The sequence below is a fragment of the Pollicipes pollicipes genome, unplaced genomic scaffold (assembly GCF_011947565.3).
Source record: "Pollicipes pollicipes isolate AB1234 unplaced genomic scaffold, Ppol_2.1 Scaffold_4002;HRSCAF=4701_pilon_pilon_pilon, whole genome shotgun sequence".
In the NCBI taxonomy this organism is placed as follows: domain Eukaryota; kingdom Metazoa; phylum Arthropoda; class Thecostraca; order Pollicipedomorpha; family Pollicipedidae; genus Pollicipes; species Pollicipes pollicipes.
The window spans coordinates 1,221,888-1,238,203 of NW_023596420.1; the positions used below are offsets into that span (position 1 = coordinate 1,221,888).

The 16,316-nt window shown below is 60.7% G+C and overlaps 2 protein-coding genes across 2 annotated transcripts in view; both read left to right on the plus strand.

Moving 5' to 3' along the window:
* The window catches only part of LOC119093363 (uncharacterized), a 5,123-nt gene extending 1,910 nt beyond the window's left edge, over positions 1-3,213 (plus strand). Inside the window, exons 3-4 of the mRNA XM_037216319.1 lie at positions 1,502-1,694; positions 3,136-3,213. Of these exons, the coding sequence (XP_037072214.1) occupies positions 1,502-1,694; positions 3,136-3,213 (271 nt within the window). The remainder of the gene's footprint in view (positions 1-1,501; positions 1,695-3,135) is intronic.
* LOC119094031 (methyltransferase-like protein 25) lies at positions 3,202-13,131 on the plus strand. Its single transcript, XM_037217095.1, has 3 exons — positions 3,202-3,301; positions 9,447-9,596; positions 12,571-13,131. Exons 1-3 carry the CDS (start codon positions 3,218-3,220, stop codon positions 12,670-12,672), a joined length of 336 nt encoding a protein of 111 aa, XP_037072990.1. The 5' UTR covers positions 3,202-3,217; the 3' UTR covers positions 12,673-13,131.
* The last annotated feature ends 3,185 nt before the right edge of the window (positions 13,132-16,316 follow it).

Consider the following 16,316-nt stretch of genomic DNA (forward strand, 5'->3'; position numbering starts at 1 on the left):
GCGGTCGGCCGTGGAGGCGGGTGCGATCGGCGCCGCCGGTCCGTGCCGTCTCCGTGCGACAGGGAGCGGGTGGTGCTCTCGCCCGGTGCGCGAGCCTGGGGCGGTCGGCCGTAGAGGCGGTGCGCTCGGCGGCCGCCGGTCGTGCGTCTCCTGCGCGCCGGTGTGGCTGCGAGCGACAGCCCGTTCGTCCATCGCCGACCCCCGGGAGGGATCCCATCGATCGGCCGGCGCCGGGTAGGGTAGCAGGCTATCTGTGCCGCAGGAGGGTGCTTTTTGTGCCGGGGAGAACAAACAAAACGGCTGTTTGTTGTTACCCGTGCTTTGTCAGAACTAAATCACCTGACGGCGACGCTGCACCGGCGTCCGTACATGCAGTGCAATGCGCGGTCCCAGATGGGATGCAAAAAGACGGTCCGTGTTAGGATTTATAGCCAGGAAACGGAGACCGACCAGCAGCGCATTCCTGGCTCATCCGGTGCGCTTATTTGTCCGTTGTTCGTGGACCAGTGGACCAAGCGGGCTAGGGCGGCACCCTCCCGCCAGGGCAGGTGGAATGCAGCCCATTCTCGTCCTTCAATGTCTCTCCGAACGGTGCATTAGAATATAATGAACACATGGGCTACGAGGTCTTCACTCCATTTTGCAGGCTTCCAATGTTCATCTTTTGGTTATGTCAGGTCACTGACTCTGAATTAGTTCTGAAAGGTTTCTACGCCGAAAATGTTGGATAGCCTCGCTCTCCGTCGCATTCTGGAGCTGTGTGCACCAGATCTTGTCTGCTGGAGGTCACAACGAACTTTAATCAGTGTCCATGACCTTTCAAAATGTCAGTCAAGTTCGTATTCACATCAGATTAGATCTCGGAGTCGGCGCTAAATTGGGCCATAAAGCCACTGTGGCGTAGACGAAAATGGCTGGACATCTCCGTGGTGATTTAAGGCCATCCCAAAACCAACGTAACACCTTGGCAGGTCTTTATAATGATGCAAGTAAAAAGTGAGGGTTTATAGTCATCGATGTTATCGTCGTGTTTGGACGTGATAAGTGTAAGATCATCCAAGTTGAAGGTCGTGGACGGAAATGGAATGATCTTGGGGGAACCCGCGTCATCCCTTGGAACGTAAATCCTATGAATGCTACGAAGAGGCAGTACAGGGGCTTTTATCCAGCATAATTCGGTCTGACACGTTAACCAGTGAATTTGGATTATATCTAGGTCCTGGAGACGGCGATTGCCGTACAGGGCTTCAGTTCCTTGGTTGTGGGGTTCCCCGCCGCCGCCGGCGCGAGAGATCGCAGCGCCTCGTCCGTGCCACTTAAACGCGTCACGGTTACCGCCGGAATAAGAAGCCATTATAGGAGACATCCGACGGTGCTGCGGCTTTGACCGTGAGTCGCTCTGTCAGAGTGTTCGCCCGGCGCGCCGGCCACCGTTGTCGAAGTGTGGACCATCACGTGGCCAGGCCCGTCGCACTGACCCCCCCCCCCCCTTCCTCGCCAGGCTGCTGGTGAACGTCGGCTGCTGCTACCACCTGCAGCGGGAGCGGTTCGAGGGCGACTTTTGGCGCGAGCTCGACCCCGCGGACGAGACGTTCCCACTCTGCAGTCTGCTGACGCGGCGGCGTTACGTGCTGGGCCAGCAGGCGCGCGGACTGGCCGCCCAGGCCTCCGAGAGGATGGCCTCCTACCAGCGGGTGGGTGTCGGGCGCGGCGCCACCAGGCGCGCCTCGCGGCGGAGCCCGACGCGACCTGGCGTGTCTGCTGCCCGGGCGGGTTTGTGTGGCACGGGTAGGTCAGATTGTCCGGCTTGTCGTGGGGAAGAACGCGCAACTTACGCGGTGTAGTTGTGGGCAGTCGTGACGGGTCTTGTTAGCATGCCCCAGCGTGTCCACTGCAGTCACACTGTGCTCGGTTATATCAAACTTAAGGTGATTCAGGGTGAAGGTGTAAGACTCACAAGAACGGGATAGTACCTGAGTGTGTGAGAAAAATATTTATGCCAAGTTGGTACATGATACAAGAAGATAAGAAGGTACAAGAAGGCAATTGGTACATTGGTAATTGGGTAACTGGCAATTGTTGGTACAAGAAGGCTTCTTAAATCCACATCTTGGTGAATGGATGGTTCAAAGCCTGCTTTCAAAAACTTCAAAGGCTCAGGTCGAGATCTTTTAATAGCAGTATTTAAAAAGGTTGTGGAACGACGAATTTTTTTTGCAAGTATGCATGACTTGATAATAAGGCTTCTCCAAGAATCAGCCTGTCAAACGCATTCGAGTTTTCCCAACTAACCTCCTTGACTCCACCAGTTGGAATGTAAATGAACATCTGCTACCAAACTCACGCCAATTCCCAACTTTCCTCGGAGCTTTGCGCGTTGGGCACAGGCTTTGCTCCAGATTCAAAAATCCAGTCTTCATTCAATTCGGAGAAAATCCCGGCACGTCCGAACGGATTGGCGAGAATTGTTTGATCTCGACGAATAGTCGGCGCCTTTGCTGAAGGCACTGGCGGCCGCGGCGCGGCCGGTGCCGCGGTGCCGCCGGTGCCGGAAACACGCCCCTGAGCCGCAGCACTTGACCCGGTCCGGCCGAGACGCTGTGAGCCGTGCCGCGGACCATTCGGCGCGCTCTTGAATAGCTTCGAGCCGTGACTGTCATGCCTCGGGCGATCGCCGCCCGCCGAGTGCTGCCAGCACGGCTCAGCCCGGGCCCAGCTTCGGAGAAGGTGGTGGTGCTTGCATGTCGTCACGTTAGCCCGACGGGCTTATTTGAGGGGCATGCCGCGCGTGCCGGCGTTCGCGGCGTTTATGTGCATGCGTCGCGACGGCCAGCGCTCACGGTGTTAAATGTGCCATAAATGTTTCACCCGCGGCCAGGTCGTCTTCATTTCCCGTTGTCAGACGACCTGGTGTTTTGCCGACAGTGGGCGACACTGCGGTGTGAGCGACCCACACGTCCGGCGCGCCGCTGTTTTTCCAGGCTCCGCCGCTGGCACTAACGGCCGCGTCGCTCCGAAGCTGTGCCCGCTCATGCGCCGAAGCAAAACGACGTGTGCGACATATGTCAGCAGCTGAATGTCCTTGACTTGGGCCTGGTTTGCGGGCGTGTGCGTTGACGTGCTGTCCGCTTCCAGAGCCCGTCACCGGCGCTGTACTACCGCGCCGTACTGCAGGTGTACCTCCGCGACAAAGCTGGGCGCCGTGCCCACTGACGTCATGGTGGGCCGGCTGGCGCGCAAGGCCAAGGGCTATCTCGACTACATGCACATGGCGCTCAGCAAGTACCCGCTGGATCACAGGGTGAGCAGCGCGTGCCGCGGAAGTGAAGATAATGTAGTCAATGGCTATTTCGCTGGTGCTAGCACGTCGTTAGCCTGGTAAGCCGCCACGCTAACGATGGCGATGCTGCGTTGCTTCACGACGGATGTAACGGCTGAGGCGTTAGGTCGGCGGCGTTCCGAGCTGGGCTGGCAAGACGAGGCAACGGCAGGGGAGGGTTTTTGTTTTGTGTGGAATCCCCAGCTCTTTGACAGTCTACGTGGTGACGTAGCAAAACGCACCACCGAGGTAGGTTGTAGCGTGGCTGGTGGTGGCAGTTCACGGGCTGGCTGACAGTGCAATGATTTGCGAAGCCAAACACACGACGCCGCACGTCGTGGGAGCGAAGTCCGTCTGCTGCGGACAGCGGGACCAGCGCTCGGACCGCGGCGACCAACCGCAGCTGAAGCCGCGACCCGCCCTCCGCCAGCCGGCCCGCTGGCCGCTGACGGCGGCAACACCCGTCCGCGGAGGTCACCTCTCTGCGACGCGGCATTGACGGCCGCGCCGGAGCCGCCGGCGCGCCTGCTAACGGCCCGTCGTCCCGGCGGCGGCCGCCCTGACGCCGCATGCAGATCGGCCGGCTGGCGGACGTGCCCGGCTGGGCTCGTTCTCAGGCGACTGCCGGCGGCGACTGCGCTAACGAGGCCGCGCCGGCCGGACTGAGGACGGCCGCCGCACAAGTTGGTCGAGCGGTGGCCGACCGGCCGCCATTAGCCGGCGACCGGCGGCCGGCGGCGCAGAGGGCGGCGGACGCTGGTGGATCGCAGACGGGCTGGACTTGGGAGTTGGTCCCGAGGTGACGGGCGGGCGCGGCACGCTGGGGGGGGGGGGGCGGAGCTTTACGCCGGCGTCATCCGCCGTCTGGAGAGGCCGGCTTCTGCGGGCGCGGTACACGCGGGGGGGGGGGAGGGAGGGGAGGCGGAGCCTGTACGCCGTCGTCATCCGCCGTCTGGAGAGGCGGCTTCTGCGGGCGCGGTACACGCGGGGAGGGGGGAGGGCGGGGGAGGCGGAGCTGTACGCCGGCGTCATCCGCCGTCTGGAGAGGCGGCTTCTGCGGGCGCGGTACGCGCGGGGGGGGGGGAGGGCGGGGGAGGCGGAGCTGTACGCCGGGGTCATCCGCCGTCTGGAGCGGCGGCTCCTGCGGGCGCGGTTGCCGGCGCGTCTCAGTGTCTGCCAGACTCTGCTGCTGCATGTGCGCGGACAGGCCTCCGTCTGCTGACGCGGATGTGTGTGACTGTATCCAGACCCAGGCGTGGTCGGCCCTGGGCAGACCCGGGCGAGCCTTCGCAGTCTTTGTATAGTGTGGGCGGAGATCTCATGCGAACGGCTGCATCAAGATAAGGACGGGTCACTTGCCAACTGCAGTAGTCTCAATGGAGGCGCTGTATTTAACAACCGAGGCTGATGAGTGTACAAGGACGCGTTTGCGATCTGTAAGCGAGCTGTACTGGGCGGCTTTGACCGGAGATAGCTACTGTACACTCTGCGGACGGCTTATTATCGTAACTGCGCCTCGGCGTCAGGAACTTCACTTTCAGAACTACACTTCTGCCACAATCCAACCTCGTCCAGCCGTGGCCATCCTTTGGCCAAGTTTGTCCATCGCCGCCATGAAGCGTCTCCCATGTCGCCGCTACCAGCACCCCCGACTCAGCGTTCCGCCAGCCTCGCCGCCCAGCACCTCCCACGACGACTGGCCGTCCCGCCGTAGCCGCTCGTGTCCGGCGACGGCGCTGGACGCTTCGCATGCGGCCGCGGCCGCCGGCTGGCCCATCGCTAGACGCGGGACTGATTCACGGGCCGTGCCGCGGCGCGCCGGAGACGCGGGCCCGGCGCGCGGTCGTGCGCTGGTCGGCGTCGGCGCCGGCTGGTCCAGAGAGCGACTATGAACACCAACGTTGGCACATCTCGCTCGGCCTGACGCAATGGTGCCGGTGCCTGGCATAGGGATGTGGGTGGTGTGAGCGCGAAATGTGAATGACATGTGAAGCGTGATTCGAACTCAGCCCTTCGAGTCAGAGGGTATCGCGCTGCCAGCTGCGTCCTCCCCATCCCCCTCCGTGTGTCGGGCGTGTGCTGTACGTGTCCCCGGCGGGCCTGTGACGTGTGTCAGCCGCCTGGGCCCTGGCTCGTCTGATGCCGGTTCAGCACTGATAGACGGCCCGTGTTGGGGTGAGCTATGACTGACCCTCAGAGCTAATGGTGATGTCTTCCAGCGTCGAGAATTGCAACCGCCCCTGAACGGATGGAGCCCCGGTGTGGGCGCTCGCAACGTATGTGGCCGTGCGTTCGCACTCCGAAGTGTCCGTTTAGTCGAGGAGCTGGCATATCCCGGGTCCACATCCTGGACCCATATGCGGAAAACGAAATGCTCCCGGTGTCAGATTCCGTTCTGCCATGTCCTGAAACCATTGTCATCGCCCGGTTTCCAACGACGTCTCCGTGCCATCACGTCTCGCGGACCGGTCGGGCCCGGAGCAGATTGCTCCATCTCACGATTTGTGACCTCTGGCGCGCTGGCGCCGCGGCCGGATTGTTCCCGCCGCGCGGTCACATCGACCCCGTCCAGCCGCTGATCGACGCCCGATGTTTGATCGATTGAGTGGTTTGAACGGCCAGACCTTGCCGTTCTCAGATTTGGCTCTGTGTGTTCAGTCCTCCCCCGTGTCCGGCCATGATCAGGGCCTACTTCATCGCCGACGCTGTTGGAGCGTGCTGTGGCGCGGCCGGTTTGCGGGCTGGTAACGCCCACTGGAGAGCATGCCGCCGCTGGCACGCGCAGCCTGGGAATGGTTTAGTTACTGGGGGCCGGGCCCGTTGGTCCGTGGCATGCACATGAGAGACGCGCGCCATCGGACGTCGACTCCGATCACGGTCGCGAATCAGAGCAGCTACGCAGGAAATCGATGTGTGGTTCGGGGTAATGTCAAGATAACGAAGGGATCAGTTGCCAGGGAACTTGTCCGGTTGAATGAAGGCTTGGTGGCTGGGTTTACCTCTGCCTCTGCCGGCTGCTAGAGCAGCTGTCGACATGTGCACCTGAACGCGGCAGGGGAATCGCCCACCGAGTGACAGTGTCGTATCCCAACTCCCCGAAACTACTATTCTTATCGTCGCGGCGGATTGTGCCGTGGCGGATTGTGCCCCGGCGACGCGAAATTGAATCCCGGAGCGCTGCGTCTTTGCTGGCGGAAAGTTTGTCGGCTCGGCTCATCATTCGGCGCCGGCTCGTCCGGCGGCGAACTTGGCGCTCATCAATCGGCGCGGCGCACGCTCGCTCTGCGGCGCTGGGCACTGCCAGGGCCTGTGTGTCAACTGTCGCCGGCATTTTGCAAGCTTCACGCGGGCTCGCGCGCTACCGCCGCCGCCCGTCGGTGTCGGCGCGGAATGTCAACTCGGGCCGCCCCTGCTGGTGGGGCTGGCTCCGACCAGGTAGCGGTGGAAGGGTGTCCAGGTCGCCGGCCAGCGAATATGTCAGCGCATCTCCGGCACAAAGGCGGCCGTGTTTAATGTGAGGCTCCTGCGTGCAAACATCATGCGCTTCGCCGGTGCAGCAAAGGGGGTCGTAGACCCATTTTCATTTTATTTTTAATCGCTGATAGCTCCTGACGGAATGTGGAAAATTAGCGTGGTTTGATCTCACCGAACTGCGGCTCCTCTTCCTCCCACCCCCCTCCGCAAACACCACCCCCCACCTTAAGAAAACCATGGCTGCGCCCTTGGTGCGCTGGAAGTATGTCGTTGGACCAAAATGACACATTGTGATAGTTTATTTTCGTGGATCACGCGAGCACGTCAGTGTAAGGACAAAACTTGCATGCTTTGGCGTCTCATGAGCTCTCGGTTTTTGTTTGATTTTTTGGTATCCGGGCCCGGTAATGACATGAATATTTCGGAAGATTCAAGATGTCATGCGGCAGGTGCCGCATTGTTGATTATTTCACGCCTGACTGACACCGGAATAGTCTCTAAAATGTTTTGCCTTGTCACGGTGGGTAGAGAGCTCCAATGCCGTGTACACTTTTCTCAAAGTTTGCAGTCGGCAGGATTTGGCCGTCCCCAGAGTTGGACCCTGCGACAGAAAGTTAGCAGCGCGCCGCTGCACGCGTCCGAACAGACGTCCAAAGCCCAGAATTGAATGAAGTCGAGCCGGACACTGAGACCCAACGACGCATGCGCCACCCGCATCTCCGGGCGTAAAGGGCCTTGTCAGCACTTGATGACGTTGGCCAACTAACTGGCGGTCGCTAGCAAGTGGGACCCTAGTTAGGCTCGGGTCGTAAACGCCCGGCTGAAAGCCTGGTGGCAGCTCAGAACATTAAGCACTCCATGCATACAGATGCGCCCACGCGGGAAGTCGTTCGTCGGACTTCAGTGATATTGCCAGTGTGCGTCTCTTTGTGTGCCGTTGAGTCCTGCGGGACTTTGGCACGCTCGTAGCGCTGTGTCCTGCAGGCCGGCCGCAGGGGTCCGAGTAGGCTTGCAATTTCTGTTCTGCTCTTATGGAGGCAATGTTTTTGCAAACTTTCTCAACTTTACATTCATGCCAAACCCTCCGGGAGCCGGCGCGTTATCCGCGTCCGTTTTCCCCCGTGCTAGCAGTCCGTCCGTAAGTTCCGAGAACCGGACTCAGGCGGATTCAGTGGCGATCGTTGCCGGGCGGGACACTGTCGACACGCCCGAGCCTCGAGGTGGAACACGGCACCATGCGACGGCCGGCTGCCGGCCCCGGGCTTGCCTAGGGGCCCGGGGCTGTCTTAAGGGCCCGAGTCTGCCCTCAGGGCCCGGACTGTCCTCAGGAGCTCGAGCTGCCCTCAGCGGCCGGCGCGCGGCGGGCCTGCGCGCTGCACATTTACGAGTCGTCTGGCGGCGAGAGAAACGACGTGGCCAGGGCCCGGCGGCCAGATTGAAATTCAGCACGGCGTTATGGCGGCGGACGGGCCCGGGGCGGCGGCTGGCCGGCCCTGGCCGTGCCCCGCGCGGGCTGTTCCCGCTGAGAGCGCTGCCCGGGAGGAGGACAGTCTGGCGCTGCAGGCGGGACAGTGCGACGCTGGTGCCCCCCCCCCCCCCACCCCTCCCCGCCCGCCGGTGGCATCGATTGTGACGTCACGCCTGAGTGACTCCCGGCGTGACGACGCCATGGGCCCCTCGCCCCCCTCGCGCCGCCGCCCATCATGAAGCGGCGGCCCTCGTGCGCGTCGCGCTCCCCGGGTTTAGCTCTCCGTCTCGGCCGTCGTTCAAAGCGCCCCCTTCCCCCCACCCCGTCCTGGTGTGGCTGGGCTTCCGTAATCTCTGGGCGCCCCTTCCCCTCGTTGTTTGAGCTGGCTCCGTGTCCCGCCCCCACGGTCTGCTGTAACGTGGTCGGGTGGTGGGTGTTGCACAGGGTGCCGCGACCGGCGGCAGAATATCGGCCTGCAGTGGAGCCATGCATCTGTTGTGGAGATCGGGTCGCAATCTCCCGGGTAATCGACACAATCTGCCCTTATTTCCCATCAGTGCCCTCATTTCCTATCTGACCGTCATACTGCTGTATATATAGATGGCTCGTGCGCCACGTCCTGTTGGGGCCATCGAGCATTAGGGCAGGCATGATGTTTTCTGTCCTTAAGCGGGGCGTGTTTGAAACCGCGAGGTGTGATGCTGTATTTGTGGAAGCTGTGGAGAGCTCTGGCACTGCGCGTAGCTCTTGTGTCGGACACTGTTATGTTATTTTCGTTTTTCCATAAGACATTCCGCCTTTTCACCAATATCCAGCAACAAAAATTCACCATCGTCTGTGTCGAATCGGTGGGATATGCGCCAGTTGGCGTCCACGACTTAAGCATAGTTCTTTCTCTGCAAATACATATGCGGCACGCCACCCCTATCTTCTTTCAGAGCGCCTAACAAGCGCCAGAAAGTTCTGGCGTCGATGACGATGACGCTCCGCCGGTCCGCTGCGCCCCGACCTCGCGGGGCGCAGCGGAAATGCGCCAGCGCATTTCTGTCTTTGACGCAGCAATGCTCACCACCTGTACGTCTGTCTGGATTGCACGGTTAAATTCTGTTAGTTAGACTCCGCGTCCGCCTGCCTCGGGCGCGCCCGCCTGACCGCCTGTAACGCCTCGCTGTGCGCCTGCGCCAGGCGGTGCCCGACGCCGAGCTGCTCGCCTACCACGACCGCCTGCTGGAGCATCAGCCGCGCCTGGAGGCATTCAGCGTGCTGCGCGCCTCGTTGGCACCTGTCGTCGAGGCGGTCATCCTGCTGGACAGGCTGGCCTTCCTCCTCGAGCAGGTAAGACGGCGGCCCGCTCGGACCAAATGTATGAATGTCTTAATAGCTGATGCGGGTCAGTTATCGGTGCATGCTGTGGCAATACGCGTTTCAGCAGCTGACAACGAGGGTTTCAGCGGGGCCCGTGAAACATTTTTGCCTCTCGCGAGACCCGAACCAGATGATCCCGGCCTGTGTCTGTCAGTTCGTCCGCCTGACGATTTCGACGTCGTGTTTGCCGATCACGGCGTCGGGCCCGACGTCGTATTTGTTCTGGCTCTGCCCGCCTGTTTGGCGTGTGTTCAGAGCCGGCACCGTTTGTGTGTGCCGCTACTGTCCGCCCTGTCCGGCCCCGTATTTGTGTGCACGTCCTCACGCGTCGAGGCAGCGCGGGCGGCCGGGGCAGAGGGCTTGGGCCGCGCCGCCCGCACCGCCGTCCCAGTTGGAGTCTGGCCGACAAGTCGCCCGCCGCCCGTCTGTATTTGGCCGCAGATAGGTCTCGTTTGTCTCTGTCGGTTGGCCTCAGCTCTGCACACATGGAGCTTCGACCGGCGCGCTCCTCCAATACCCGCCGCGATGGGTTAGCCCCGTCCCGCCGGCCTGCCGAACACGTCTCCAGGCCACGGCCACAGACACCAGAGCTCACACCGGAAGCACGGCACGTGGGAGGCGTCATCAGGGACAACAAGCGCGCTCCAGCCGGGCAAATTGGACAGCTTTAACCGGGCGTGGACGGGTGCCGGGCGCACGGTCTGGGGCTGCTAGCTGGGAGGGTGGGACATTTAGCACGCTGTCGTCCAAATGAGAGGATCCGGGAGCAGACCAACGCTGCGCGCGCTGCCGTCGTCATGATGGATGACGCCTGGTGAGGCTGCGTCTCTTGTGGTATAAGTGGAACGCATTGCCTCGGCCCGGTTTGGCGCCAGTGGCGGCGAAATTCTGCCACACACCCCACTGGCCGTCCGGGATTTTAGCTTGGTGGGCCTTCGTCTGTTTGGACTTCTGCGATGGGGTTATGAGCTTCTGCGATGGGGTTATGAGCTTCTTGAATGATGCATGTGCCGCACCAGAAGGGATTATAACGCATGCGTCGTCAGTGAGCCTGAGGCGCGCTTGTGACTGGTACGCGGCGTGCGACGGCAGCCGGCACACTGGGCTTCTCCGAGCCCGAAATAGCTGCTGACTATCCCAGATTGTCGACATGCACTTCAGAGCACGTTGTCGAGGTAGTGGACGTCAGAAGGCCTTGTCTCCGCATCGGCATTTATGGAACACTGACGGAACGATATGCCAACTTGTTGTGGCGGTAGGTGACCTCCGGAAATGGAGATTATGTTGAGGGCCGTAGCCGTCGCCTTGGATACGCCAATGCGGGGATACTCGTGTGGCGCGTGCGGTCCATTGGCTGGTGAGCGGCCCTGGCGCTCCCTGGTGTCCGGTCCGCCTGTCTGTCTGCGGCCTGTGGTCTGTGGTCTGTGTTTGCGGTCTGCCATCTGCCCATCTGTCCGCGATCCGTCCGTCTGTGATTTGTGGGTCTGTGCGTCGTGTGCCGTCCGTGTGCAGCAGCGGCGCCCTCTGCCGTCGCTGGTCCGGCCCTGGCGTCCAGCCCCGGCGCAGCCCCCGAGCGCCGCGACTGCGGCGACGCTCGGTCGCGGCCGGGCCCCAGTGCCTGGCGCGACGCCGGTGGAACGGCGCTCCGCCGATAAGGCTAACCGGCTGTCGTGAACGGGCCGTCTTATCGCGCGGCGGGACTTCAGCCTGTCACGGAGTTCGGTCGGGCTTAATAGAGTACAACGTCTTGGTCGTCGGGAACTGGCTCCTGGAGGCAGCGATGGAGCGTTGTATCTCCTTCGGTGGGTGTCGCCCCTCCTACCGGTGTTTCTGATGTGAGGCTCAAACGGCCGCAGAGCAGGGTAAGAGGTCTAATAGCAACAAAACGCCTTTGTATGTGTCTTCCCCGCGGACGAAATGAAGCTCCCTCCTGCCTGGGTCCGCCGCCGCCATGTTTGCCTAGTCCTGCTTTGTGTTCGCCGGGAGAAGCGGCGGGCACAGGCTGGTTCGATGACTGACGGAGGGGGGGGGGGGGGGGCTGCCGCCGCACGATGCACGTTTTTATCAGCCCTCGCCGTGCCTGGTATAAAATGCTGCTTTTGTCGACGACCTTGTGTCGCGTTGCCTCGTTCGCGCTTTTTCATTAGACAAAGAGCCTTGCGAATGGCGGGGCGAACGGCTCCTCCGAAGGTGACACTGTCCTCATGATTATGGTGGGGCGAACGGCTCCTCCGTATGTTACACTGCGCTCATGATTATGGCGGGGCGAACGGCTCCTCCGTATGTGACACTGCGCTCATGATTATGGCGGGGCGAACGGCTCCTCCGAAGGTGACACTGTCCTCATGCTTATGGCGGGGCGAACGGCTCCTCCGTATGTTACACTGCGCTCATGATTATGGGGGGCGAACGGCTCCTCCGAAGGTGACACTGCGCTCATGATTATGGCGGGACGAACGGCTCCTCCGTATGTGACACTGCGCTCATGATTATGGCGGGGCGAACGGCTCCTCCGAAGGTGGCACTGTGCTCATGGTTGTGGCGGGGTGAACGGCTCCTCCGTATGTTACACTGCGCTCATGATTATGGCGGGGCGAACGGCTCCTTCGTATGTGACACTGCGCTCATGATTATGGCGCGGTGCACGCAAAACGCGAGCATTTACACGATTGTAGTCAAAGGGCCTGCCGGCGTTGTTGTTGGCGCAGATTCCGGCAGCGCAGCGTACACACGCTGTGCTGAGTGAGAAGCACGCCCGGACTGACGGCAGCGCAGGAACACGTCGACGACCTCAGTCGCGTGCTCCTGGTGATCAAACACCGGAGGTACCACTCGCGCAGATGGCGCGTGCGACCGGCCGTTTACTGCGGCCCGTGCAACCCGATAAGTGACGACAAACGATGACAGATTTGCGCGAATGCATGATAGACGACTTCTGTTTCAGGGGTCGGTGGAATCGGCCGAGCTGGTGCAGCTCTTCGAGCCCGTGACCTCGCCGCGCTGCTACGCGCTCATCGCCACCAAGCGCAGACGCTCGGGGCGGTGACCTTTGATCGGCCGGCTGCCCGCGGCGATTGGCGACTACCGGGAGCGAGGAGCGGCGCGCAGTCCATCACGTGACTCCCCGGACGGCCATCGACCTCGCGATTGGTCAGCGCGGCCGTGTGACGTCACGGCAGCGGGTGGACCCAGGTTGCTGCTCGTGGTCGCTGCCGGGTCCGCCCCGCGGAGATCAGCGACCCGTTTTTTGTCGGCGTTAAGGGAAGCATTATTGCCGTAGCTTTTTGTATCGTGGGCATAGGGCAGGCGAGTAATATATCATCTTTTTGCGTCCGCAGCCTTTTGCCGTTTGTTTGGAAGGAAATTAGTGGCAGCGGGTCGGCTACAGCGCGCTTGTTTGTGCTACAAACGGGCGCCTTTGGTGCACCCGGATGTAGTTGAAAGGCCGGTGGCAGATGTTCTGGAATGTTCTGAAAGTCATGAAGTATGTTCCGGAATGTACAGAAAGAGGTGCCGGCTGTCAGGATTAGTCTGCGTGCGTGAAGACCTCTGCACGTGTAAGGTGATCTGGATGTGGAATGAGTTACGGTGTGCGCTCGAGATTCGTTTGTTGTGGCATGCGCCAGTGGCGGACGTGCTCTTGGTCGGGGCGGTACAGGCTCCAGGGTCGGTCAAATTTATCGGTTAAGTTGATTGGTTTGAAAATGGTAGTCATTTGTGCACCAGGTGACCGGCCGGCATTGGCTGAGGATGGCGCGTAGAAAAATCAAAAGAAAATAATTCAGAGACTTGATGCTGGTCTTAAATTTTAAAACTTAAGAATAACCTTTCCATGCATCGACATAGATTTGAACACATATAGAACTATCGAAAGTAGTTTGTTAGACACAGAACGTTGGTTCACCTGATCCATACAACGTCTGACGGTAGTCAGACTTTCACTTCTTGCGCTGTAATAACACTGCGAAATTCGGGGTTTAAGACGAAACGCTTTTAAAGGAAAGAAGAATTTCCGAATGACGCAGTTTGCACTTTGGATGGCAGATAGATTTTCATCGGTAGGGCTCCAGCGTGGTCAGTTGTGCAAAATATTCCAAAAGTGGCAGTATTTCCATCGCTATACATCCATTGTGGTTGAAAGGATGCTTTTTAGGGCCTTAATTTAGGTTTGACTGTAGATAACATGAATTTGGGAAACGCGCTGACTGGCGTACGCCCCGTTAACTAAGTTACGTGCAAATTGGTACCCCTACCGCCCAGGGCGCCGTTCCTATTCGCATGGCAGAGGTCGCCTGCTGATGTATCTCCGTAAAAGGGGAAACGGTTCAACAGGCTCCCTTATTCTTAAAGCGTACACCAACGACATGTCACACATTCGATCTAGCTGCGTCTGTTCACCGAAATTTAAATGGGATACGTGTTTCTTTTCACGCAAAATGCCGTGTTGGATGTCATTCCGGCTGCGCTCATTCCTGATTTCCTGTGCGCACCGATTTCTAAATCGGCCTGCATTTCGCGCAGGAATTGAGATTTACTCAGCATTGTAGCCAGCGCCAGCATCGCTTCCATTTAGGTCTAGCAGGCGTGTACTGAGAGTGAACGAAATGGGTTGGATGAATGAGTGAACGAAGTCCGATCTCCATGTCGATATGGAGACGGATTCGTTTGAGTGCTTTTATGTGAAGTAATCGTGCCACACTAACAAAAACCATAATGTTAAGCTATGCTTCGAGACGTAGGGCTGACAAAAACACCATTATTGGCAACGATATGGTACTATGCACTCTCTGCTGATCTTCCGTCGCTAATCAACCGTACAAGGAAGCAAAAGCTGTTCACTATGTGCTACGGCGAGCGTGCCGTCCGGCGATTATTCAACTGCCAGTCCGGGCCAAAGGTTCACGGCCCACCACTTGCTCGTGTATACGCCTTGCAGAATGCAATGTGAGCCATCGATTGCCGGGTGGGGCTTGTGCACAAGTCCAGTATCGGCACATTTATTGAGACGATTCGAATGTCGAATTACAAAGCGCCACAGCCAAAGCCACTCACGCACGTGGGCCGGGCCGCCCTCATCTCGCGCGTCTGCAGCTTCTTCTCCCGGACGGACAACCGCCACACGCCGCCGCCCGCCCGTCAACAACTTGAGCAGTAACAACACACACCGAGAAGCCGCCGGCGCCTGGCCCCTCCGCGGCGTCTCTACGCTACGCCGCCACAGCAGCAGCACAGCAGCAGCGGCAGCGCGGGCCGCCGCCGGCCAACGGAGGGCGGCCGCCGGCACTGGCGCACCGCCGAATGTCCGTGACTGGGGGCTGACGGCGAGCGCGCCGCGTCGCTGGTCGGCCCCGAGCGCGTTGACGACCAGCACGGTTCCTCGCCGGCCATCTCGGGCCGCAGCGCGGGCACGAACAGCGTCGCCTCGAAGCAGCTGTTGTGCGCGCCGTCGGGGTGTTGGCCGCGTGCGCCAGCGCCGAGTGGTGGCCGGGCGCGCGCGAACTGGCCCACACCCAGCAGCTGCGTGGGCGGCGGGTCGGCGCAGATGTGGCGCGCAGGACGCCGGCTGGCCCAGCACGGCGTCAAGCTCAGCGTGATGTTTGGTCACCATCGGTTTGCCTGCGGGCCGGCGGCGAGGTCAGTCATCGTCAGAGCTCAGCGTGATGTTGGTCACCATCGGTTTGCCTGCGGGCCGGCGGCGAGTCAGTCATCGTCAGAGCTCAGCGTGATGTTGGTCACCATCGGCTTGCCTGCGGGCCGGCGGCGAGGTCAGTCATCGTCAGAGCTCAGCGTGATGTTGGTCACCATCGGCTTGCCTGCGGGCCGGCGGCGAGGTCAGTCATCGCCAGAGCTCAGCGTGATGTTGGTCACCATCGGCTTGCCTGCGGGCCGGCGGTGAGGTCAGTCATCGCCAGAGCTCAGCGTGATGTTGGTCACCATCGGCTTGCCTGCGGGCCGGCGGCGAGGTCAGTCATCGCCAGAGCTCAGCGTGATGTTGGTCACCATCGCTTGCCTGCGGGCCGGCGGCGAGGTCAGTCATCGTCAGCTCAGCGCGATGTTGGTCATCGTCTGCTTGCCTGCGGGCCGGCGGCGAGGTCAGTCATCGTCAGAGACACACAGCCGCATCCGGGCTGGCTTGGACACTGCGCCGCCACCGACCTTCTGAAGGGACGAAGATGGGTCAGGGCTGGTATGCAGAGGCGTCGACATCAAGCTCAAAACGGCTGTGGACTTCACCGTCCTGCCCACGGAAGGCATGCCGGAGTCAGGGCCGGTGATGGCCGCGATGTCAGTCAGAAAACTCCCACAATGCAAAAAGGTCCTCACTGGGTGACAAAAGGCGCGAGGAAAGAGTGGGTGAATCGGTGCCCGTGTTAGCGTAAGTGCGCTGGCGGCAGACACGAGGCAGCTCGGCCGCCGGGACGCGGCGCCCGCCCCTGTTCCAGAGAATGATCGGGTGGTTCAACGGACGGGCTGCGTGGGAGTGGACAGTTCAACGAACGCCTCGCCACCGACGCCGCCCGACAGTCTCGAAGGAGGCTGTTTTGAGGTGGAGAGTTTGCGGAAAACGTCCTAGCCGACGCCGCGCAGTGCGCCCGAGAGTGAGGCCCGCGAGATCGGGTCGAGGAAGGTGCAGCTGGATCCTCCGGACGTCTTGACAGGATGCAAATTGAAGTTGGAATGAAGCGTCGG